We start from the raw sequence: 26,619 nt of genomic DNA, 5'->3' as shown, positions 1-26,619 counted from the left end.
ATGTCAAGAGCAAAACTCTAGCTATTAAAAATAACACAACAATGCCAATGCAAAACAACAATATGAGAAATCAGAACTATGGACATGTTAACATTTTTAGCTATTAAATGAGAGACTCTTATTGCTGGTGTAGATTTACTCAGAGTCCTTGGACTTGCTGCACAAGACTTTGCAGAAGACTGGAAGCTAACAGATGCTAGCATGAGCAGGAACATGGTTGAAGAAGTAGCTTCCACTTCAGTCTTTAACTTCTTCAGATGACTATGTTGGCACCTCAGTCCCTTGCATAGCTTTCAGTTTTCTTCCCCTACTTTGCTGTCATCAGGGCAGTACTTAAATCTTTTTGAGTGAAGGGACACAGGAGCTTCTGAGTCCATTGTGGTGACGGACATACACTCTGGCACCCGAGTTGGCTGCATTGCTCCTTCTGGAAAGATATATCAATAAAATACAACCTCTTCCCCACATTATTACCGAATTTGATAAAACTCTTGTCTGGTTTATGCTTTTTGTTAATTTTATAATGTTACACTTTAATAATAACAAACAATTGTTGAGAACTGATTATCGAGAACTGCTTATCAAAGTTCGCATTGTTGATCAGTTGTTAGAATTCACTCAAATGAGAAATATGCCAAAGAACAATATAATACTATACATAATTTTTTATTTATTATATTTGTAAATTGTACTTATGTTTAAATTTTAAAATATATTACAATACTATTTTTGCATTCTATGAAAATTTTTGTTGCTCCATATAGACCAAAATTTTTTTTAATATATATATTTTTATATAGACCAAATTTTAAATCAAGAACAACCCCCCCCCCCCCCCATGGTGTCCCACTTTACCAATGTTAAAATCTGGTCACCTTACCCTACTGGGGTAGGTTCCCTTGACTGGAATCGAACCTGGGACCCTTCAGAAATCAGGCAGACCCTCTATCCACTGAGCCAAACCAGCCAGGGAGACTGGGAGCATCTTCATGCAGAATTGGGGGAAATGATCTAGATGAGAGAAAATCTCTTTAAGGCACTGTCGTTTTTTCCCCCAACCCCTTACAATAAGTGGGAGACTTGAACCCGGCCGCAGGCGAGGGCGGGGAGCAGGAGCCGGAAGGAAAGGCCCGCCAGCGCTAACTGGAAGGAGGTGGGACCAAGCGCTCACGCGGAACCCGAGCTCGGCAGCTGCGGCGCCGGCCGGGCTCATTTCCGGGGGGACGCCGGCCGGGCTCATTTCATTTCCGGTCCCGGCTCTCGGCTTCCGGCGCGGTGGAGGCTGGCTGGGAGGCGTTGCCCTGTCTGCTCTCTCTCCCGGTGCCTGGGGTTGCCCATCGGGGCCTTGCAGACATGTCGGGCTTCAGCCCAGAGCTCATCGACTACCTGGAGGGGAAGATCTCCTTTGAAGAGTTCGAAAGGCGGAGGGAGGAGAGGAAGGCCCGCGAGAAGAAAGTGAGGAGGCCTCTCCCGTCCTGTGGCTCCGATGGGCTTGGAGAGATGTGGGGGGCCCGGAGGACCCCCTTCGCTGTGGGGGGCGGACCGGAACCGGGCCCCACCTCTCCTCCCTGGGCCCAGCTCCTCTTAAAAACACCCTCCCCACCCCAAATCCCCAAGCTTTTCTTCTGCGCCCCGCTTGCCGGACCTTCTCCTCGTTCCCTGGGGCCGTGGGCGGCCGTGCGGGGTCAGCGGGGCTGGTTCTGGCCTCGCTTTGCCCCTGAGTGTTTGTGTGATTTTAGAGTCGGCAGCTCACCTCGCTTCTTTAGGTCTCAGTTTCTCTTTTTATTTTATTATTTTTTAAAAATGGCACAAACTGGCATATATATATATATATATATATATATATATATATATGAGAGGGGGAGAGGGAAACATCAATGATAAGAGTCACTGCTAGGCTGCCTCCTGTGCGCCCCCCACTGGGAATGGAGCCTGCAAGCCCGGCCTGTGTCCCCCGGTGACCTCCTGGTTCACAGGTCAGCGCTCAGCCTCTGCGCATGCCCCTCGAGCAGTTTCTCTGTTTTTGAACAGGGATTTGAGGTCCCATTTCTGAGGAGTCTCCCAATGGTGTGATGTAATCATCCACACACACACAGAACAACAACACAACGTGAGTTTTCTTGTCTAACAAAAACTTCACTCACACATAGTTTCCATACTTAGGAAGAAATATCTGGGTTTTCCGTATATTCTCATTTACTTGAAGTCCGAGGGAAAATGAAATTGCACCTTTTGAAATTGGTCACTTCTTTCCTAACTCATGCAAGGAGTAGTGCCCTGTTCTCATTTCAAAAGCTAGGACACCACGTGCAGATTAACAGGAAGTCTGTGTTTTATTGTGTGTTTTTTTACAAAAGACTGATTCAGACTGAGACAGAAGCAGTCCGAAATGCTTTGACGGCATTGAGGTTTAGTTTGCACATACTGCCCGTGTGTCCAGCTCAAGGTTTATGTGAACAGAGCGTGAGGCTGATGCCCCGTTTCAGCTGGAGAGAGCGCAGTCTGCATTAGCTTTGGGAATCTAATTTGTTTTCAATCACAGCATCTTCAGGGGAAAGGAAAGCCGTCGGCTGAAGAAAACCCAAATGACTCTGAAGTCCCGTCGTCATCGGGAATCAACTCTGCCAAAACCCAGAACAACGATGCCAATGAAGGTGTGTCCCGGTGGCCCGCTCCCTGATTAAAGGTTAAGGGCACCCAATAGCCCTCACTGGTCTGCTCAGTGGACAGAGTGTGGGCCTGGGAAGGGGTTCCGGTCAAGGGCATGTACCTGAGTTACCAACCTCAATCTCTAGTGAGGGCCTGTAGCAGGCAGCCAAACTGATTCTCATCATTGATGTTGTTCTCTTTCTCCCTCTCCTTCCTCTCTGAAATCAATTTAAAAATGTGTGTGTTTGTGTGTGTATATATATATATATATGTGTGTGTGTGTGTGTGTGTGTGTATATATATATATATTTTTTTTTTCTTAAGGGTACCTAATTTAGCAAAAACATTTTTCATTGCAGTGGCATTCTGTTGTTGATTTCCTGGCTTATTAGGAGCATAGTGCATATAATAGGTGCTCAATAAATACTGAGTTACTGAATATGGGTTATTTTTGTGGGAAAATGTTTCAAATTGATGTCAGTGTTTGGGAGCCTTTTAGATTTATTTTTTTCTCATATAAAAGAAGTATGTCATGTTATTTTTCATTTCTGAAGTAATAATACTATTTTAATGTTATTTAGTATTGTGCTCATGTTGGGGTCAGATAGTTATTCTAAATGCATGTAAGTCACAATGCATTTCACCTTCAGAGTAGTACTATAAGGCAAGCATTATTAAACCCTTTTTACAGTGAGGGAATTGAGGTCCATAGGACTTCCGGGACCAAGGTTACACATCTAGTGAGAGATGGAGAGGAAGTTTGACGCCAGACAGCTTGGCTCTAGAAGCTCACCTAGAGCCACTCTGCTAGCCCACCTGGTTCTCTACCACCTGCTTCAGTCCACTTGGTTCTCTCCTTCTATCCCACCTGCTTCTATCCCATCTCCTATCACCCGCTTTTATCCCACCTGGCTTATTCAGTTCTTAGGTCTGTGTCTTAAAATTCTTTTTTCCTCTCTCTGCTTTCAATTGTTACTGTGTACACTTCTGATTTCCCATTTAATTTTACTTAGGTGAGGCCCAAAGATGAATAGGCAATTCCTACAGAGTAAAAAACATGCTTTATGACAGCTTTCTTTCTTGGGTTTTTTTGGGGAGTGCTCATTTGTCTCTGTGTTTTTTTGTTTGTTTTGTGTGTTTTTTTTTGCTTTCAAGTTTTAGGATAGAAATTTGTCCATCAAAAATACTGTTTTTTGGTTTTGCTTTCACTACTGAATGTTCTAAAGCTTCCCCACCCCCTTTCCTCCCAATCTCAATGTGTCTTTCTTCAGGAGAAACATCAGATGGAGTTAGTAAGTCAGTTCACAAGGTCTTTGCTTTCATGCTTGGAGAGAATGAAGATGAGGAGGAAGAAGAGGAAGAAGAGGAGGAGGAGGAGGAGGAAGAAACACCTGAGCAACCCACTGCTGGCGATGTCTTTGTGTTGGAGATGGTGCTCAATCGTGAAACCAAGAAAATGATGAAAGTAAATTCTTACTTAATTTGGTAATAGAAACAGAATGTAAAAATGTGACATTGAAAAAGAATTCAAACTGTAAGAAAGGAAAATCTATGAGACAACTACTGTTACTGGTTTCTTGTGTTTTATTAGAGATTTTTAAAATGTAAAGCCTTAATTATTTCATGTGTCAAAGTGTACCATAGTTTTGCTGTTAAAAGGTCTGTATTGATATTTTTTACAACTTCAATCTGAGTAGATAGGTTTGAAAGGAGGATCTTTAGAATTGCATCATATAAGGTCTCTGGCATATACATTTATTTTGCAGTTCTCCATTTGTTATTTATTCTAATTAGTAATATAAGTAATTCCTGATCACTTTGGTTTTGCTTTCTTTAAATATTTAACTGTGTTTTGAACTTTCTACTGTGGGAAATTCTGTTTTTTTGTTTTGTTTTAATTATCTGAGGTGCTTATTTTGAGAGAATATCATAGAATAATTTATTCTTTTCTGTGATTGAATTTAGCCATTTGGTCCTTAGGTCTGAGTGCAAATTGAAACGTATTAAAGAAGAATTTCGTTTTTGTGATGGTCTGTACTTATCAATGTGGTTGGAATGGAAACCTGAGACATTACTGTATTTTAATCAGCGTCCATTTCTGTGCAGGAGAAGAGGCCTCGCAGCAAACTTCCCAGAGCTCTGAGAGGGCTCATGGGTGAAGCCAACATTCGCTTCGCTCGGGGAGAACACGAAGAGGCGATTTTGATGTGCATGGAAATCATCAGACAAGGTGCTGCCTTGGGGATTGTTGGCCGTGCAGTTTTCCTTAGCAAAGGGGGTTTTCACGAGGGGAGCATGGTGAGAGTAGGGGTTTTCATGAAACTATACTTTGCTTAGAGAAGAGAATGCTTGAAAAATGCCAAAGTGTGAAAATTTAATAAAGCAGATATAATCTAGTGTTTTTTATAAATTCCATTAAGTAGTTTCTATAATTCTAAGAGTTATTTCAATAGTTTATATATTAGAAGAAGGATCCATACATAATTTGATGTTAGTTCAAGCCTCTTCCCTCAGCCAATGGAATTATTTCTTTTTAAATCATTATAGCTCCCCTGGCTTATGAGCCATTCTCTACTCTTGCCATGATATATGAGGACCAAGGCGACATGGAGAAATCACTGCAATTTGAGTTGATTGCTGCACATTTAAATCCCAGTGACACCGAAGAATGGGTTAGATTGGCAGAAATGTCTCTGGAACAAGACAATATTAAGCAGGCAATTTTTTGCTACACAAAAGGTAATTATAATGTTTTTCTCATTTTTTATAAAATGTTACATAATCAATTTCTTGATAATTGTGCTTGCTATTTTGGGGTGATGTTAGTTGAAATGTATTTATTCCTTGTATTCTGTTATATCAGAGGTATTTGGGGTTCATCTGTTTTCATGTTTATCAGCAACTTTATATTATGAGCTAATACTGCACAAGTTAGTACAAGAACAGAATGTTTATTTTCCCACCAAGATCTAGATTGGTTCTATGCTGTTCCTTGAGGGCTCATGTCAGACTGGAGTGACCAAATGAAAGTTAATACGATTAAAGTTCTGTCTGGTCTTAGGTCAGACCTTGGTGAGAGTTCATGGAAAGGTAGATGTCTTCCCACATAACCAGCTCAGATGCAGAGGCGAATTAGTGTTTAGAGTGTTTACTAAATTTCCCAAAGAGAAGATGGGTCGCACGCAGGTACCATAACTTCATTCTAAGATTACTCTATCTTTTTTCTCTTTAGCTCTGAAATATGAACCTACTAATGTCCGTTATCTGTGGGAGCGATCAAGCCTGTATGAGCAGATGGGAGATCATAAAATGGCGATGGATGGCTATCGGCGCATCTTAAACCTTTTGTCTCCGTCTGACGGAGACCGGTTTATGCAGTTGGCTAGAGATATGGCAAAGTAAGTTTGGACTGAATGTTACAAATGTTATTAATCATCATAGTTTAGAAATCACAGCATATACATGAAGAATAATTTACTTTTTATTGAGGTTTTACTTCTTGTATTTCATAATCTGCTTACATGGAGAGGTGGGATGGGGTTTTTGGTGTTTTGTTTTGTTTTCCAACCCAACTGTGTTTGCTTAGAAAAATGTGTATGTACAGTTACCTTTCAAGTGCTCAGAAGCTTAAAAAGGAGCATGTTTTGAAAGGATGACTAGGCTCCCAGCGTTCCATAACTTATTTGAAGTTACATACATTGGCAGTAATGTTCTCTTAAACTATTGCAGGCTTGTTAATGAAATGTTGGTGATCTGGCATCTCCTGAATTGTTTTATCTTGAGCTAAGAATAGAGTAACATTTTAAGATGCAAAATTTTCTTTGCAGTTAGCATCTACTCCTGACTTGGCATATATTTTATTCTAAAATATTATATCCAACTGCATTTACTTCTCTGACATGCTGTACAGCAAAACAAAGCAGGACACATTTTGGCTAAGTGATGCCTTGTGGTGTGCTTTCTATTCCAGAGGATGCCTCTTATAGTTCAGTCTAGCGATAACCGTCTTCATATGGGTATCTTAGGGTTGGCCCTGTTATTTCCAGGGCCGTTGTCATGCAGATGCTTAACTCATCCCCCGAACTCCCAAGGATGGATTATGTAGGCATACTGGAAGCATTTTAGGAAATTGGTTAAGGCAAGGGACAACCTTAGATTGATCCTTGATGTATATGATGAGCATTGAGGATCTTCCTAGGCTATTAGTTATTTATTAGATACCTAGCTGTCACAAGTGCTAGTCCAGTAAGCTCCTACTTTATGAATTATTAGTACATTTGTTTTCCTCTGGATACTTGCTTTTTTTTTTTTTTTTTTTTTTTGATTTTAAAAAAGCAGGCAAGGATTTATTGAAAAACTGGCGAGGATGGCTGGTGGGCCCCACACGACCGCTGGATACTTTCTTTTTTAAAAAAAATATATTTTAATTGATTTTACAGAGAGGAAGGGAGAGAGATAGAGTCAGAAACATCGAAGAGAGAGAAACATTGATCAGCTGCCTCCTGCACGCTCCCCACTGGGGATGTGCCTGCAACCATGGTATATGCCCTTGACTGGAATCGAACCTGGGACCCTTCAGTCCGCAGGCCGACGCTCTATCCACTGAGCCAGACCGGTTTCGGCTCCTCTGGATACTTTATAGTCTTTTTGGGACAAGGTGGTGCTGAATAGTTCTGCCATTGCTTCAAAGGTAAATGGAAATCTTGTTACTATAACTTTTTGATTGATGAAGCTTTCTCTTAGTCTCTACTTCCCTACCAGAAATATTTGTTGAATATAAATTATGTATCAGGCACTGTACAAGCACCAGGAGATCCAATATTAAATGAGTTTTAACATTCCCTGCCCTTGGAGAGTTTATATTCTAGTTGGGGGACATAGGCAGTGATCAAATGAACAATTAAGTACATGGTATGTGAGGTGTTGATAAGTGATAGGAAGAAAACCTATCACAAAGCAGGGAAGGGGGATAGGAAGTTGAGGAATAGGAGTGTGTCCTTTAAATCGGGTGATTGGAAGAGGACTCATTCCCTTGTTATGGTCACACTGACCCGAAAGTGAGCCGAAGGTGGTATGGAAGGGATGTTAGGGAAGAGTGTCAGCGGCCAGGGAAATGGTGAGAAGAGAAGCGGTCTTCTTTAACATCATAGAGCTGATCGGAGAAAGATGTCCAGTGTCAGTGTAACATGTCAGGATTGCTGACCAGCCCCGTGGCCCACTGGAGGCTAGCGGTGGATCATTAGAGGGAGTCCAGTCAGCATGGGCAGCTGGTGGTGAAGAGTAGGTATATTTGGAGTAACAGGCAGGTATACTAGTACTAATATGTGGAGTTTTATCATATGATTTTGGTAAAGGGAGAGAAGGGCAAGGGTATTAAGGAGATGTGCAGGAAGTAATCATAATGCCGGACCACGAGAAGGAGGAGAGAGAGGACAGGAAGGGTGCAGAGACTGTGGGGCGGGTAGGACCAGTGCTGTGCGGAGCCCCTGGAGGAGAGGAGTTGGCGTTGGGCTACAGAGGGATGAGTGGATGGTGTGGGGAGGTGGGAGAGAGGTACTTGACATTGACATTGTTCTGCTGACATTGGACATCTTTCTCTGAATCAGCTCTGATTATGATTTTAAAGAAGACTGCATCTCTTCTCACATTTTAAGAAAATGAAAATCAGCTACAGGGCCTAAGCAAAGAAATGCATTTTATAATCTATCTTTTTGTCATTTAACTTTTTAGGAGTTATTACGAAGCCAATGATGTTACCTCAGCTATTAGCGTAATTCAAGAAGCTTTCTCAAAACACCAGGGCCTAGTCTCCATGGAAGATGTTAACATAGGAGCTGAACTGTACATTTCTAACAAACAGTACGACAAAGCTCTGGAGGTAGGAACACGTGTTTCTCTTTAGGTTTGATACTCATTTCTTTCTTTTTTTTTTTTTTTTAAATATCTTTTATTGATTTTTTTACAGAGAGGAAGGGAGAGAGATAGATAGAAACGTCGATGAGAGAGAAACATCGACCAGCTGCCTCTTGCACACCCCCCACTGGGGATGTGCCCGCAACCAACGTACATGCCCATGACCGGCTCTACCACTGAGCCAAACCGGTTTCGGCTAGGTTTGATACTCATTTCTGTGTTCTAGAAATTTTTATAAATTGACAGTTTCTCATTTTAGTTATGTATGTTACTTATGTGCTAAATTCTGTAAAGATATATGTATGGAAACATTCCTGATTCTATACTGATTCCATATGGAATATAAAATGTAGTTTTCACCTGGTAAAAGCTGTCTTCATCACAGGTGGCAGACATAGCTGTACTTCAGGGTGGCAAGACTCAACCAGACTAATTGCTTTCTTTCACTTCTTAACCTGTTGGGAAAAGTTGATTGCTTTGATACAGGAATTACATGTCTTCAGTTAAGCATTAGTTAAAATGATATAAAAATATTAATGTGTCACAGTGGTTTCTTATATTAAAGAAACTTACTGTTGCTTTTTATAGCCTGTTTATATGTTGTAAGGAATATTTGAATTAACTGTTCAAACCTTTGCATTGTGAAAAGGTTTTTCACACATACCTACTGTATTATTTTCTCTCTCTCCTTCAATTCTTGTAGGTAATTATGGATTTTTCTGGAATCATGCTAGAAAAAGGAACTCCGGAAGAAGGCACTTCAGAAGAGAATACAGGTTGTAGTTTCTCTTCCTGGAAAGTATATAGGAACCTCTCTTGTTCATTTTGAACCTGACAGTTACTATTTTCATAGCAAGTTTTCCCCAAGAACCATTTTTTCCTAAGAGAGATATCACATCTTTTTCTTGTGATTATTCACTTACACATAAGTCCCTTTTATTCTTCAGTAAGTCTATTTGAACATGGCTTTTCTACTGACCCAGGGTCTTTTTAATGCTACATAAAAGAAGAATGGGTTCCTGAGCAGGTTATCAAAGCAATTTACTTTTCAAAAAGACTTAAAATGCTCTCTACTAATTTACCTTAAACTTAAGCATTGAAAAAACTCTACATCTATCCCTTTCTCACTCAGCTTCTTTGTAGTGAAGACTAAAAGAGGCTTTTGAATTCAAGAAGAAAAGAGAGTTCATATATCCTTGTTTGTCTTTTAGTCTTTTTAGTTATTTGCAGATTTGAAAGAAAGTGTGGGAGTTTATATAGGACTTACATATTAGGAAAAAAATAGGAAGGATAATTGCTAACAAAAGACACATTGAAGGAGGTGTAAGTACCCAGGACTAGAGTTGGCCGCATTTAGAATGGATACAGAATCATTAGCTTTGAATTAAGTAAATGAGGACTTACATAGAAGACATAGTTTTCTTCGTTTGACCACATTGTAAACTTGCAATAGAAGTGTTGGCCTGTCTGTCTGATCCACAGCTGGTGAGAATGTCACCTGCACTATACCTGATGGGGTGCCGATAGACATCACGGTGAAGCTGATGGTCTGCCTTGTTCACCTCAACATCCTCGAGCCACTTAATGTAGGTAACGTTAAGATCTGTACTTGAGATTTTTCATATCTCATGATTTCTTTGGATGATGGGAAATTGTAAGTCGACCCTAGATTTCATATTTCTCAATAACCAGGAAGTCACTCTAAGCATCTTTGTGTGGCTGTCTTATAAATTTCAGAACTGGGCTTATAAAACTTTGTTTTCCTTTTAAAATGAGAACAGTGCAGAGATCAGAATTTGTGAGATTGGGTCTTTTGGGCCATTGGTAAATTCTGACAGTATTTCATTGAATTTCTAAAAATGGGTATTATTCTGTAGACTTCAGGATAGGTATTGAATAAAATATACAAATCCCTGCCCACATGAGTCTTTTGTCCTGATGGGGATAGATAGATAATAAATAAAATTAGTATGCGATAGTAGGATGCCAGTTGGTGATCAGTGCTGTGGGGGAAATCAGACGGGAGGGAAGAAGGAATGGTGGGGTGGGAGGAGTTGCAGTTTGAAATAAGGTGGCCAGGAGAGGCCTCCCTGAGAAGGACATGTGATGGTGGCCTAAGGAAGTCAGCCGTGCAGGGTCTGAGGCAGGGTGTGCGTGGCTTCCCCGAGGAGGAGCACAGAGCAGCCCTGCCTCTGCTGCCACCTGCCTCAGGCAGGCCTCAGGGTGATGGGGGACAGTGGGTGTGGCAGAGGAGCTCTTGAAGAGAGGTACAGAAGAGAACAGGAAATGGAGGATTGAGAGCTGTTTTATGAAGCCTTCTCTTCAGGCTTGCCCCTGATGACTGGTTGTGTGTGTGTGTGTGTGTGTGTGTGTGTGTGTGTGTGTGTAAAAGAGAAATAGACGTGGATGTGCACGTTTGTACTAAGATTGACTTCAGGCGTGAATCTTGCGGTCTAGCCTCTCCTGACAACCCTGGTGGAACAGAACCCTGAAGACATGGGAGACCTGTATCTAGACGTGGCCGAGGCTTTCCTGGATGTTGGGGAATACAGCTCTGCGCTTCCTCTGCTTAGCGCGCTGGTCTGCTCCGAAAGGTACAACCTCGCGGTGGTGTGGCTTCGGCACGCAGGTAATGCTCCTCTGTGGGAGGGAGAGGGTTAATGGTTATCAGGAGACAAGAGTTTAATTCCCGAGATAGTAGTAATTGTTATACAATGTGAAGGTCTAGTGAAGGTCGTTTTAGGGCAGTTCTTGGAAAGCTAGTATTTTAAATGGTCTTGGTAAGTCACCGGTTGATTGCCCCTCCCTGATGCTTTGCAGGAATGATTCCTTTCCTGCTGCCAGAGTGAAGCAGTACTGGGATGTTCCTGTTAAAAATACCTTAAATAGCGCTGCTTACCTGCCTTAATCATCGCCTCTGCTTTCTAAGTCGTCTGATTTGGGGTGTTCTAATTTTTAAAAAAACTTTTACAGATTTATATTTAATATGTTTTTGGGGGAGATTAACACATTTTCAAAACTCTTTGAGCCAAAAATATGCTTATGATTGGGTTTTATCTGTCATTTTATTTCCAAGTCCACAGTAATCTGAATAAATTTTGTATCTAAGTCCACACTAATCAGAAATAAATTACTTAGAGTAGAAAAAGTAGCTTAAGAAATACAACTGAATCTCTTCAAGAAACACAAAAGCCAAAAATATTCTAATAGCATTTCCATTTTGAATCAACACAAAAGATGCTTTAAAATGTGAATAGTCTTGTTTAAATACTGTGTGATGGCAGAATGTCCTAGTAGTTCTTAAATATTACATATGGAAGAAAGTTCTCTATTACTGGAGAAGCCTTGATTGATATTTTTTGATATTTTGAGACATACAGAATGAAATAGTAAAGAGAGTACATAAAAATGGAGATGACAGTTTCCTGGGTAAATATGGATAAAAAGGTAATACACCACCATAAAGCTAGTATGTGTGGTGTTTGGATTTCAAAGACATGAGCAGAGAGTGGGGATTGTTATTGCCTTCCTAAGACTGGAAGATTGAACTTCCTTCTGTTACTAAGAGTAGGTATTTCAAATCCTATTTAACTCGGAGCATGATGCTGATATGTGCTGTTTCCATTTTGAGCCTGTGTCACTTGACATGAGTGGAAGATAAAGCCTCAGAATCATCTAAAAATCATAAAGAAATTTGGGCTCATTATATAAGAGATCATTACAGGAATTTAATGCTTATAACATAATAACAAAATACCTTTAAAAGTGAAAAATAAAAAAATGAGAAATGCTGTTTTGATGATCCATCCATAGTAAGTAGTTTTCCTTTATTAGCAGAGGTTAGCCTAAAGATGATAGGAGGGATTTGAGGAATTTGCGATTTGAGAAAGCCCTTGGGCAAAAGCATCAATTAGCGTGTAATTGTAGTGAAAAAGGAAAGTGACAAAAAGGACCTAAATAAGTGCTGTGGCTATTAGGTGGAGAGGAGAAATGCTACAGGGATTTGTTTTCAAGTTTAGATGGTCAAACTTAATGATTGACTGGCATAACGTCGGAAGAATGGGGCCCACTCACTTCACTTCTGAGAACTTACCCCAAGGAAATAATTGAGTGGGGAGAGGGGTTGGGGATCACAGCTCAGGAGCCGGCAGTAACAATAGGGAGGATGGGGAGGGAGGGGAGTCCTGCCGGAGGTTCGGCTATTCCCCAGCAAGTGCTCTTGTGCCATGGGGAGGGCAATTGCTGTGTCAAGTCCGCATTCTTCATAAGAAGCTTGGGTTTCATTAAAATCCTAATTTTAAAAATGTAGACACTTTATTGTTTTGAACAGCACTGTGGCCAAACAAAACACATCAGTAAGTTAAATTGGTCCACCAATTTGTGAGCTCTGGCTTATATACATGAAGATGTTTACTGCAGTTTAGAGTAAAAATTTGGAAATAACCTAAATGTCAAATAATATGTTTAAGTAAGTAATCTATTTAATTGGCTATTATAGTCATTCAAAATGCTGATGAAGACAGGAAAATGTGGAAAGCATAATGCTAAGTGAATAATGCAGAATCCTAAAGTACGTGTGTAGGCTGATTACATCTTTGTAGCAATTTTAATTTAGTTAGGAATTCAATGGATTGGTCAATCAGTAGATAGAAATTAGAGCTGACAGTTGTTTTAAAGTGCTAGAAATGTTCACACTTTTTTTTGCTATAATTCTTTTGATATTGCTAAACTGTTTCTTTAAAAACGGAGAAATAATTTTGGCAAGCTTAGCAATGTAGTTCACGTTTGTGCATTCCTTGGACCTCCTAGAATGCCTCAAGGCCTTGGGCTACATGGAGCACGCTGCTGAGAGCTACGGCAAAGTGGTGGAGCTGGCGCCCCTGCATCTGGATGCCAGAATCTCCCTTTCCACCCTGCAGCAGCAGCTGGGCCGGCCTGAGCGAGCACTGGCAGCCCTGGAACCCATGTACGACCCAGACACGCTCGCGCAGGACGCCAACGCTGCGCAGCAGGTAGGCCGGGCGCAGAAGGAAGCTTTTCCTGGTGCCTGTGGTTCCCAGCTTTCTCCTCATGCGGGAGGTCTCTGCGGCTAACACAGACTTCCATTTCAGTGTGTTAAGTTCAGTGTATTTGAAAAATTGAGTCTTAAGTTTCAGTCACTCATTAGACACTATAAATTGCAGTTTCTAAAAGAATGCATCTAATTATAGTGAAAGATCATAAAGCAAATGTTCTTAAGCTTTGGTTTCTAAGACAAAACACCTGATAGTAAAGGAATCCTGTCACTGACTGTCATGTTTTTATTTATTTAGGAGCTGAAGTTACTGCTTCATCGTTCTACTCTACTGTTTTCACAAGGCAAAATGTATGGTTATATGGACACCCTGTTTACCATGTTAGCCATGCTTTTAAAGGTGGGTGGTGATCTTTATGTAACCTTGCTGACTTTTTAATGGTTAGAAAGTGACTTAAATCAAGATTATAACTATGTTAGAACTCTCTTTCACTCTGTTAAACTCAAAGTAAAAGTCAGAGACAAAAGACCTAGAGATTATGTAATTGACAGTCTGCATGAAAGTATAAACTTGACTGTAGACTAAGTGAAAAAGATCTTTGCTAGTCAATATTTAGAAAAGTGAGAACTTCAGCATTACTGGTTATTGGCCCAGTACACATTACCTTATGCCAAAATTGTTCACTTTGCAAAAATGTTGTCCATGTTATGACATCTTATGTGAGTACAGCCTTTTTGCTGGGAGGTGGTTATGTGGGTGTTTATGTGTGTGATAACATTGATGTGAATTGCCCTTTTTGTGAGTAACAAGACCCAAATTGCTTTAGTAAGAAAAAATGTATATTCAGTCTTTTTTAGATGTTTATATACACAGTAACTTGGTCTCATTTTTCCTTACTTAAGAATCTTTCAGGCACACCTATGTTACTTGTGGCCCATAGGTTTTCTTTAAAAATTTTATGACCAAAAAATGTCAAATTATCTTTAATTCAGGTAGCAATGAATAAAGCCCAAGTCTGTTTGATATCCAGTTCCAAATCAGGAGAGCGGCATCTCTACCTTATTAAAATGTCACGAGACAAAATATCAGAGAACAATGACCAAGAGACAGCAAATTGTGATACCAAAGGTAATTACTTTTTATTTGCTTTATTACATAAAACTTGGCTGAGTTGATAAAAACACTCATGAAGTACCACCTGACAGTAGTACTCTAATAGAAAATATACCCTTTTCAAGTAAATAGAAATTTTCTAATTAAAATCTTTCAAGTATAATAAACTTACTTGGTGTTTAAAGAAAAAGGAACGCTATCTGTAAATAATTTTTTAAGATTAAAAGGAAAAACTCTGCTTAGTTTTTCTGTTTAAAAAAGTAAACAAAGTTTTTAATTTTGACTTTAAGAAGAAAATATACCTCATTTTAAGGAATTTGTGAAGATTAGATGACAGTGCAGGTTACTGTGTTTGTCCAGTCACTGCAATGACATACGTTCCTTTCTTTGTTAAATTCATTTTTGACAAATGCAGCAATTGTCATACAAATTGAAAGTAAGTTGCTTTAACTCACTCTCAAATAACACAACTTTAAAAGGCTTCTATTTTTAGCTGGAAAAGCATCAAATAAGCTTAGATGAGATTATTACTTAGAGACTTTGGAAAAGACCTAGGCCCATGGTTGGCAAACTGCGGCTCTCGAGCCACATGCATCTCTTTGGCCCCTTGAGTGTGGCTCTTCCACAAAATACCATGGCCTGGGCGAGTCTATTTTGAAGAAGTGGTGTTAGAAGAAGTTTAAGTTTAAAAAATTTGGCTCTCAAAAGAAATTTCAATCGTTGTACTGTTGATAATTGGCTCTGTTGACTAATGAGTTTGCTGACCACTGACCTAGGCTATATAAACTGGAGATATCTGGCAGAAAATTATTTCATTGTTAATTAATTCATTAGACTTTTACTAAGTCTTTTTGTTTTTGTTAATCCTCACTTGAGGATATTTTACTTTTTCCAGTGATTTTTAGAGAGAGTTGAATTGAGGGAGAAAGAGAGAGGGAAGAAAGGAGGGAAAAAGAGAAAGAGAGAGAGAGACACAGAGAGAGAGATCTACACTAATTGGTTGCTCCCTCATGCATCCCGACATGGGACCAGGGGTGGAACCTGCAGCCCAGGTGCCTGCCCTTGACGGGAATCGCACCCGTGACCCTTCGGTCTGCAGGCTGAAGCTCTAAACACTGAGCCAAACCGTCCAGGGCTGTTAAATCATGTGACTGTCACAGTCATGCGCCACAGACAGGGTTTCAGAATCTGGAAGAGCTGAATCTGTTGGGATGACGTAAGGATATAAAGTCAGCTAGGTGCTGCCTGGGAGGAGTGAGGCAGCTGCTCCTCCTCCAGCTCAGTCTGCCATCTCCAGCTCACTGACTCTGAGCTCGGGAATTTGCACTGTGTGTCCTTAGGTTTCATTTTTCTTCATATCTGAGCTTGCCTATTTTCTCTTTTACTAATTTCTCATTTCAGGCTCATTGTTGATTTTTTCTTATGCTCATAAAGTTTTTGCCGTTTTGCTTTGTTAATTTTGTTATGGTGGGGATCACATTACACTGCACCTGGATAGGATGAGCTAGGTCAGTGGTTGGCAAACTCAATAGACTTGCCCAGGCCGTGGTATTTTGTGGAAGAGCCACACTCAAGGGGCCAAAGAGCCACATGTGGCTTGTGAACCACAGTTTGCCAACCATGGAGCTAGGCCCTATCCTGCATACATCTTGGTTCTCTGATTTTCTTCACTTGTTTTTCTCATAGCCATGTTCTAATATTGTTCTATTCTCTTTGTAGCCATAATATTTAAAGAATGTGTAATAGTCCATTGAATAGCAGTGCCATAATCTATTTACCCATTCCCTCATTATTTGTTTGATGATATGGTTGCTTCTGGTCATTTTCTTCTTTCAAATATGTTTTCAATGAATTTTTTTTTAGGAGAGAGGGAGAGGTTAAGAGAGAAAAACAGAAACATCTATGAGAGAGTAACATCGATTGGCTGCTTCCTGCACACTCCATACTGGGAATGGAGCCCAAAACCTGGGCATGTGCCCTGACTAGGAATTGAACCAGCAGCCTCTCAGTGCATGGGATGATGCCCAGCCAACTGAGCCACACTGGCCAGGGCTGATAATTTTCTTTTATAAATAATACTGTAGTGAGCATCTTCATATCCATAGGTTTATCTATATTTTTAACTAGTTGTTCAAGATAGATTCCCAAAGGGAGAATTACTAGGATAAAGACTAAAAAAGTTTTATGTCTTTTGCTACTTCGCAAGGATTATAAAAGGGAGGTACCTTACTGAGGAATAAGGGAATGAAGGAAAACAGAAATTTTAAGGCAAAACAAAAAAGAAACTTGAGACAACAAAAAGGTCAAGGACAATCTGAATCTCAGAATGTGGATTTGAATTCCTTTGCTGAGCGAACATTTGAGTCCTTGTATGTGCAGTCTCTCATCTGACCTCAGTCCTGGAAAGCACACTCGCTCTGCCGGGGGCATCCTTTGTAGACAAGTCAGGGTGAGTGCAGATTTGCAGGAGGCAGAGCAGAAGGGGCTGGAGTCGGAGTGGAAACAGGCCACTGCCCCTTCTCATCGTTGTCACAAGAGAGCTGGCAAGAATTTAGGCCCATCGGACCGTGGTGATTAAATTTACCTTTACACCAGTCATAGGGATGTTGTTTTCTGATACCGCTGTTTCTGGAAATAATACAATCTTCTAACATCTCCATCGGTCTCATTTCAGCAATATTTGCTGTCCTCACGAGTGTCATGCCCAGGGAGGAGTGGTGGAACCTCCTGGTGAAGGCCATATTCTCCTTGTGCGAGCTGTCCCGGTTTCAGGAGGCTGATTTACTCGTGGATTCCGCGTTGGAATATTGTTCATTTTATGATGACAAACAAAAACGCAAAGAGCTAGAATACTTTGGTCTCTCTGCTACAATTCTGGACAAAAATTTCAAAAAGGCATACAACTATATCAGGTGACTTTCCAATGGCTGATTTCAGCTAGATTCTTTGATAGGGCTTTTTTCCTTCCAGTTGTTTCTTGTGTTCAAGGGTTAATATGCTGTTTTATTTTAGCTCTCCTGTTGCCTACTGGTTGATTCAGTTCAGTGATGAGTCCCAGAGGCAATATATAAGAGCATGTGCTCTCACATACTTAACCTCCTGTGCTTCAGTCTCCCCATTTATAAAGTGGACATCATGATGCTACCGCTTCATAGGATTATTGTGAAGATAAAATGAATCATACATATAAAGATTTTTACAATGCCTGGCGCACATTATTATTATAGTGTTCATTGTACTGCAGCTGTAGTGGAAAGGAGATAAAAAGTGAAACTTAAGCCGCTTGGTTCAGTTCTTTTTATTTAGAAGTTTTGTTAAACAGAAACAAAATGTAGAAATGCTGACTTAAGTGGCATTTTCTGGGAGACTCAGTGTGTAAAAAGGTTTGCTTAAATTGCAGTGGCCCTTTTCGGGGGACGGTACATGGCAGTGTAGGTGGGACAGCACTGGAGGGTTTCATTCTTACAAAGGAGGAAGGTCTTCTCTTTATCTTATTTTTCACCTTCACCGAAGTCCTTCAATTTCAGGGTGATGGTGATGGAGAATGTCAGCAGGCCCCACCTCTGGAACATGTTCAATCAGGTCACCATGCACTCTCAGGAGGTGCGGCACCACCGTTTCTGTCTCCGCCTAATGCTGAAGCACCCCGAGAACCACGCCCTATGCGTCCTAAATGGGCACAATGCCTTCGTGTCTGGCAGTTTCAAGCATGCCCTTGGTAAGTGTCCTGGCACAGGTCTCTGTCAAGTATGAGGCCTGGTCCAGAGCCTGGCCTCGGGTGCAGATGCCTTGCTCCAAGCAGCAGTCCAGCTTCAAGTTACCCTCCCTCCACTCTCTCTGCCGCAGTTTCTTCATCTCTGAAACGGAGAGAACACGTGAGCCTACCTTGTAGATTGTTGTGAAAATTAAATGAGTTAATACAAAGAACTTAAAACAGTGCCTGGCACATACAGTAAGTGGCTATGTTAGCAATCTATAATAATAAAAGCATAATATGGTTGGCTGAACGACCTTCTGGACAAAGCTTGGGCTGTGAGGGCCAAGCCCCTTGAACGAATTTCGTGCATCGAGCCTCTAGTAATAATAATAATAATAATAATAATAATAATAATAATAATAAATATCAATATTACTTTTTCTTATGAAGCTTTGGTTTAAAAAGCCTGAAGTCTTAGTATTTATTTTAAAGGTCAGCCATTCTCCTTACTTAGGCTTATTTGTTTTAAAAATGATTTTCATTAATTATAGATATTTGCCATCTGATTTTAATTTGCTATGGTACAAAAAGGATTTAAGATTTGGTGATAGTTTATTCATTTGGGAGAAAAGTCTTTATATCAAGATTTATTTACATAGTTCTTACTAATGCTAATTAAACACGGGGAAAATTCATTAATCATGTATAGCAAAGTTCTATAGTAAGGAAACAGAAGAAACCAAGTAGGAAAATACCTACCCAAATGCTCGCAATTAATGAGGCCCGTGTCTCCTGCTCTTAAAAGCTAGCGTTGCCAAGTGCGCTTCTGATTAAACGGCTAGTTGGAGCATCAGATGTTGAAACTCTCTTCCACTAGTGTGCTTTTTGGAATTGTTAGTTTAATATTAAAAAATATATAAAATACAGATTAATTTTATTTTTCTAAATTTAGAAACTCACAGAAGGTAAGAACAGAAAGTCCAAGTGGCTGTCAGCCATCTGTGTTGCCAAAGAGAGTTGATGGTGCCATTCCTTCCGGAATGGGAGCTGGGAGGAATAGAGGTTTTATCTGTGTGTATGATAAATTATGTATCATCTTTTTGTAAGAAAAACCTATGTAAATTTCTCCATCACATATCGGTAAGCTTTTGACATGAAATAATTGTACATGTGGATTACATGGAATTCACAAAAACGCAGTCTTATTTTATTTGATACATTTAATTTTACTAAGGAAAAACAAAGTACTTGCTACATTTATAAAAACAACACCCATTATCTAAAAAAGCAAAATCATTTTTTCACCTCCATGATCCATTACATTTGATTTTTTTAAAACAGATAATTAATTTTCCAAAAGAAGTAATCAAAAGACACATTGCTCTTTAAATAGATTTAAGATCGTAAGCTAGGTTTATGATCACAATCGATAAATTACTTACGTTGGAAGTATGACTACATGAAATGTCTAGTTGTGTCTGAAAGAGGGCTATTTTTAGTTATTCATGTTTAATCTTTATGATTAAAATACATTCATGGCTAAATCCTTCTAATTTTGTTATATGTTTTTAAAAATTGAAATTTGCATATGCTATCTACCACTAATGTTTGTTTACCCTTAAAATGTATTAGAATAAATACATTTGAAGAGATAAGGAGCTATGTCACACCATCTGATATCTCTGCTCATTTTTCAGGCCAGTATGTGCAAGCCTTTCGCACCCACCCCCATGAGCCCCTCTACAGCATCTGCATAGGCCTAACCTTTATTCACATGGCCTCTCAGAAGTATGTGTTAAAGAGACATGCTCTCATTGTGCAGGTAATTAATTTGGATTTCTCATTACGTGATTGTATATTTTTAAAAAATGAATAAAGTAAATGTGCTTGTTATCCTGCTTCAAAAGTAATACCTGCTAATGCCCTGGCTGGTGGCTCAGTTGGTTGGAGTGTCGTCCTGTACACCAAGAGGTTGCTGGTTTGATTCCTGGTCAGGGCACATACCTAGGGTGCAGATTCAATCCCCAGTTGGGGCGTGTACAAGAGGCAACCAGTTGATGTTTCTCTCTCACATTACTGTTGTGGATTTGCTTAGATCCCTCAATTCAACTCTCTCTAACAGTACCAATGTTTTCCTCTCTCTAAAAATTAATATTCTCAGGTGAGGATTTAAAAAAGAAAAAAAAAAAACACCTGCTTAATACATGTGTTGGGAATCCCCAAGTCCCCTTATTTCTCTGTTCAGCCCTCGTGGACTTAACACCTACAGGCACTCCTGTATATGCGCGTATGTGTATCCTATCTAATAGGATAATTGACTCTCACGTCATCGCAAAAGATGGCAGCGCCCACAGCTAATAAGGAGGGAATATGCTAATTGATTTTTTAAAAAATAAAATGGCTAAAAGAATGCCTAATTTAAACTAAAGATAATTGTTAAAACTGGGTATTGGGGTTCATTATAATGTTTTTTTACTTTTATATATTTGAAATTTTCCATAATGAAAAAGTAAAACAAAACAAAACAAAAAACACCTAAAAACCTGAATTTTTCCTTTTGAGGTATTTATTTGTAACATTTTGTCTACATTTTCCTCTAAGCTTCTTTTTCTTTATTAGTGACTACTATTACTATACTAAGCAATACAGGGTTGTTGATAAGGTGAATAGATGTCTAGTGAACATCCACTGTGCTAGAGCAGTGAGTGAGCACACAGGCAGGATTCCTTGTCCTCATGTAGCTTACAGAGTTCATAGGTAACACTTGATGGGGAATTTTTATGGATTAACTCATTATTAAATAGTTAAATTATGCAGTTTTTAGGCCCAGTAGGATAAAAATTTATGTATAGCACGCCCTTGAATAACGTCTTGTTCAGTGTGGTTTCATTAGAATGTTGATGACGTGCTGTGGGAACTACGTGGCCTCTGGTAAAACTGGTTTCCTTACATGTCATTTTGCTGAAAGTAGTAGAACCTGTCAATAACATTGAGGACTTACTGTACTTCAGTGTAATTTGGAAGCTAAATTCGAAATCACTTAAATCACTTTTAGAGTTAAATAGTAGGTTTTAAATGGTAGGGAGAGAGGTAAAACAAGATATACTGGGTAATGGGAGTTGGTTGTACTAATCTCCCTTATGTAGGTCAAACATTTTAAGTTCTAGCCTCTCAAATTAATTATTTACTTACCACATAGGACACTTGTACTGCAGTTTGTAACCTCCGGTGATGCTAGAAATTGCGGCTGCATTGCAGGGGAGAGTGAATGTGGGAAGAGGCAGAGGAACAGCTGCTGTTTGGATGCTGTGACCACAGCAGGCTGCATGCTTACAGCTGTGCTCTGCAATCATTTTCTCCAAAAGCCACACCACCAGGCTTTTGGCTAAAGAGGTCACTGAGGTCCTAAGAGGTAACTTAGGAAAGGTTCCATTTACTGAGAAAGGCTACATATATTCACGTGACTTTGTTCCTGAGCACAAACCTCTCTAACTTACCATTGAAGGACTCCGATTTTGTATTCTGGTCAAGCTTCTAGACACGTATTTCAGACCAAAAGTTTAAAAGTTTACTGTCCTCCATAGAACCACACATGTATCCTGCGTTTTTTTGGTTTTGTTTTTTAAATATATATAATTGATTTTTTTACAGAGAGGAAGGGAGAGGGACAGAGAGTTAGAAACATCGATGAGAGAGAAACACCGATCAGCTGCCTCCTGCACAGCCCCTACTGGGGATGTGCCCACAACCAATGTACATGCCCTTGACTGGAATCGAACCCGGGACCCTTCAGTCCACAGGCCAACGCTCTTATCCACTGAGCCACACCGGCCAGGGCGTATCCTGCATTTTTATAGACTGGATCTTTGACAGCTAGTTGTAATATTCTATGAATATTTCTATCCTTAGCTTAAAAGACCCTCAGAATTGCTGCTGACCACGCGGTGACTGACACCAGAGTGCAGACAGTTGTTCTTTTCGGGTGCGACTGTGTCTTTTCTCAATATTTGTGTTCCCAGCACCTGGCGCATGGAGTGGTTCATCCTGGTCAGATGAGTGAAGTATTGAATTGCTTGTCTTTCTCTTTTTGGTAGGGCTTTTCCTTTCTCAATCGCTACCTCAGTCTACGTGGGCCTTGCCAGGAGTCATTCTACAATATGGGCCGTGGCTTTCACCAGCTGGGGCTGAGCCACCTGGCAATCCACTATTACCAGAAGGCCCTGGAGCTCCCTCCGATGGTGATAGAGGTATTGTACCATTTACTTCAGAAACTGAGGAGTCTCCGTTTCATATGCAGAGGAGTGCAGCAAGCTCAGAGCTGTGGTTCAGGAGTGGAATAAGCTTTAGCGGACATGTGAAAATGTGTTTTCCCTTATGGAATCCACTTATGTAATAATGATTAGCAACAAGTCCCTCTTTGCCATCCTGGCTTTATTCTCGATCAGCAACCATGTGGACATACATGACTTGTGATTCTGACCATTTTAGTTATCCTAAGACAGCCCTGTGGCTTACAGGTAAGAGCTGGTAGACCTGAGGCCCGAATATTGAGTAATATAGTCATTGCTCCTTTTCAAGTTCGAGGGTAACTAACACATTTCTTTCTAAAGATGAATGACCAGTATTGATGTAGGTTTTTTTTTGTGTTTTTCTTAAGGTAATGTAGTATAGGGTAAAGTGTTACCAGTGCTATGATAATCTGTGTTTGAAGTCTGCTTTTTATTTTAATTTCTGAAGAGAAGTACATGTGGTAACTGTCTTCCTCTTGCTGCTTTTAAGATTTGTTGTCTGTGACCTTCCCATTCTTTATGTGCCTCTCTGTTAGACATCTGCTCACTCATGTTATAATTTCCCTATTTTTGTAAATGCAGGAGGTTTATGTTTTTTATGAAGTCATGTCTCTTAATTTTTCTCTTCATAGTCTCTACTTTTGCTATTATATTTAGAATGGCCTTTCCTATCCAAGACAATATTATCATATTCAACTATTTTCTTTCTTTTGTGATGTCATTGTTTTGCTCTTAAATCTTTACTGTGTCTGGAGTTTATTCTGCTAATGCATGTGAGTGAGACTTTTTATCAAATTACTGGTTAGACATTTAAAAATATTTGATTATACAGTTCCTATAATGATTAATTTATATCTAAGGTAGATGCATAATTTATCTCTCTCCTTTTTTTTTTTTTTTTTTTTTTTTAGTATTGTGAATTTTAACGGCTTTTGAACACTTACACTTACAAAACTGTTTATTTACCATAAAATTGCCCTGGTTGTTATTTTGTTATTTTGAAAAGTAACTCATTTGTGTTTCCCCTTTAGGGTATAGAAGTTGACCAGGTTGACTTACGAAGAGATATTGCCTACAACTTGGCGCTCATTTATCAGAACAGCGGGAATATTAGAATGGCTCAGAGGCTGTTGTACACCTACTGTGTTATTTAAGGCCCCTTCAGTCAAGAAAGGGATATCGGGCAGCTGCTTTGTGTGGATAAGTACTTTCTGTCTCAAGGCTTATTAACCCCAAAATAGTAATGGTAATTTTGGAATTATTTAATGTGTATGTTGTATTTAACATACCATAATGATTTTTTTAAAGTATATTTTTATTGATTTTAGAGAAGAAGGGAGAGGGAGAGAGACACGGAAACATCAATGATGTGCTGCCTCCTGCATATCCCCTGCTGGGGATCGAGCCTGCAACCTGGGCGTGTGCTCCAATCGGGAATCGAACCGGGGACCCTTCAGTCCACACGCCAACATTCTATCCACCGAGCCAAACCAGCCAGGGCTCATAATGATCTTTGGGTAAATATGTAAAAATTATTATTTCTACAAGATTTTGTATATTGTCCTGTCATTTTCCTTCAGCACTTTTTAGTCTCCAGGCTGAAGTGACTGGAGTGACTTTTGAGTGGCTTGGAGTGGAATATACTGATTTCTCACTCATACTGTTTATTCATCTGTGCATATATTCAGCGCCTGCTCTGTACCTGGCACTGTGATAGACCCAGAATACAGCAGTAAGACAGATGTGCTCTCTCTTTAAAAAAAAAATATATATATTTTATTGATTTTTTACAGAGAGGAAGGGAGAGAGATACAGAGTTAGAAACATCGATGAGAGAGAGTCATCGATCAGCTGCCTCTTGCACACCCCCTACTGGGGATATGCCTGCAACCAAGGTACATGCCCTTGACCGGAATCGAACCCTGGACCCTTCAGTCCCCAAGCCGACGCTCTATCCATTGAGCCAAACCGGTTTCGGCCAGATGTGCTCTCTTAATACAATTCCTTAAATACAGGACTTGAGCACATGTTTGAGAGAAATATTTGTTACGTTTCTACATACATCATCGTCGTCAGCCATTTATTACTCGGTGCCTGTTACTATTGCAAAAGGTTGCTTATTAAAGCAAAGACAAATTGGGAATATTTCTGATGTCAGCACAGTTATGCAATTCACTAATCTGTAACAAAATGATTTAAAATGGTGAACGGTAGGAAGATAAATAATTGAGTTAATCTTTCCCTTTTCACCTGTATGTGTCTTAGCCACGTAGACTGAGGCCTAGGAGGCTGGACTTACCTCAGAGCACTGCTCCGAGGCAGCTTAAGGAAATGCCTCATCAGTGTCTGACAATGGCTTTCTGACAAAAAAGAGAGGATGGTGCTCAGTAGCACAGTCTGGTGTCCATCTCCAGATCGCTAGGGATGTAGGAGGGCTGGTGACTGTGTATATGGAATAAAGCATTGTATGCTCTTGGATCTAAGAAAACAATACTTGTTAGTCATACTGTTGGTTTGATAACAGCCCTTTAGAGTTTCTTTTAGGAGAGAATAAATGCTATAAACATGCATTTAGTCCTAGGGTGGGAGGAAATAAGCCTGAGACAGCATCAAAAGTGCAGTGGCTCTTCACACTGTATCCATAGCTGAGAGCAGAATTTATATGTAATAAGTAAAGCGTCATTGTCTCTGTGTGCATATGTGTATGTAATTTAAATAAAGTATTTTTATAATGAAAGTGAGTTACTTCGTGTGCTTGGTAATTATTATAATCCCCGTCTCCCATCTGAGACTGAGCAGCATGTCCAGGGTCACTAGCAAGCTTCCCCTTACTCGGGTCCTCCTTCAGAGCTTCCTGCTTCAGGCAGACTCACGGCAAAAAGGGTGTGTGTGTATTTTAGAAAGAAAAGGGAGGCTTCCAGGCAGCCTGCTAAAGCCCTGTAGACAGCATCTTGGGGCTGTCACTTTAAAGCTGATAGCCACTGTCTACTGTCACCCTCTCCTTGGCATGAGGGACCTGGTGCCACTCTGTACCTGAGATTCTTCTCTGAGGTCACAGCGCTTCAGCCCGGGTCTGCTCCTGCACCAGGCTAGCCGGTCCAGCTCCCCCCTTCTCTGGGAAACTGAGGGGCTGGAGCTTCACTCGGTGCTTGTCCTGTGGGCTGACCGGCAGGCAGCCCATTCTGTTGTGGAAGGAAAGTAAAGCCTGTGCGTTAGGAGAAGCCAAGGTGAGGAGTGGCAGGAGCGCCTTTCCCAGGTTTCCATTCCATCCTAAGGCTGCATTTGTGCCCTCGATTCTCCCCGGAAGAAAGCATGCCTGGGTTACGGCTCTATCCCCAGGAATTTATTAGTGCCCTATAATAAGTTCCACTTCTTTACCCTTGCTTGTTTTTTTCTATTTGCACCAGAAAAGTCTCCTAGCATTCCATCTTGCTTTGCATTTTAGCAGTGATGCTTTTAAGCTGTTTGCACAGGAATAAGGGCACCGTGAAGTGGGCATGGCAGGTTCATGTAAGCAAATCGGGGGGAGGCGGCACTCAAAGGGAGCAGAACTAGTGCAGAAGTATGAAAATGAGATGTGATTACTGTCCCCGATGAGGGAATACTGGATACATAGAGAACGGTGCTGCAGAGGAATGCTCAAAGAATACGAGTTTTATGAAACTAAAAACAGCTGCCAAGATTCAGTGAAAGGGCTGCCGGAAATGGAATTTAAAAAAGACAAAAGGAGCAATGAAGGGATGAAAAAATTTCAGCTGAGAAAATGTAAGCTTACAAGGCAGTCTACATTACAAGTTATTTGCGGCACTATATCTTATACATTCACTTACTCTTGGAGGTATTTGCTTGATTATAAAACCAGGAGGAGGGATAAACTCCTGCAATAATTTTTATGTGCAATAGATGGCAGTACATTCCTATAAATTTAGAATTGTACTTCCTC

General features: G+C 40.2%; 1 protein-coding gene across 2 annotated transcripts; it reads left to right on the top strand.

The window, feature by feature from the left end:
• The first annotated feature begins 1,253 nt into the window (after positions 1 to 1,253).
• Positions 1,254 to 25,417, top strand: GTF3C3 (general transcription factor IIIC subunit 3). Of its 2 annotated transcripts, none has more exons than XM_084892532.1 (18): positions 1,254 to 1,455; positions 2,543 to 2,654; positions 3,921 to 4,114; positions 4,756 to 4,879; positions 5,197 to 5,388; positions 5,882 to 6,047; positions 8,380 to 8,527; positions 9,266 to 9,338; positions 10,045 to 10,148; positions 11,020 to 11,191; positions 13,372 to 13,574; positions 13,875 to 13,976; positions 14,570 to 14,705; positions 17,365 to 17,602; positions 18,218 to 18,408; positions 20,085 to 20,209; positions 22,482 to 22,634; positions 23,708 to 25,417. In XM_084892532.1, the coding sequence occupies exons 1-18, from the start codon at positions 1,354 to 1,356 to the stop codon at positions 23,828 to 23,830; spliced, it is 2,658 nt and encodes an 885-aa protein (XP_084748658.1). In that variant the 5' UTR covers positions 1,254 to 1,353; the 3' UTR covers positions 23,831 to 25,417. The 2 variants fall into 2 exon arrangements, with proteins under 2 accessions (XP_084748658.1, XP_084748657.1); XM_084892531.1 differs by having other exon boundaries at positions 9,266 to 9,341.
• Positions 25,418 to 26,619: the final 1,202 nt, after the last annotated feature.

The sequence above is a fragment of the Pipistrellus hanaki genome (assembly GCF_964339955.1).
Source record: "Pipistrellus hanaki genome assembly, chromosome: 8".
NCBI classification, from domain to species: domain Eukaryota; kingdom Metazoa; phylum Chordata; class Mammalia; order Chiroptera; family Vespertilionidae; genus Pipistrellus; species Pipistrellus hanaki.
The sequence above is the reverse complement of the archived record's forward strand: the minus strand, read 5'-3'. Positions and strand labels throughout refer to the sequence as shown.

Excerpts from the sequence above, each read along its gene's own strand:
- GTF3C3 (XM_084892531.1), top strand. The coding sequence starts at position 1,354 with ATGTCGGGCTTCAGCCCAGAGCTCATCGACTACCTGGAGGGGAAGATC. Across the intron at positions 1,456-2,542 it reads GGAAGGCCCGCGAGAAGAAA|CATCTTCAGGGGAAAGGAAA; the intron begins GTGAGGAGGCCT and ends TTTCAATCACAG. Across the intron at positions 14,706-17,364 it reads AGCAAATTGTGATACCAAAG|CAATATTTGCTGTCCTCACG; the intron begins GTAATTACTTTT and ends GTCTCATTTCAG.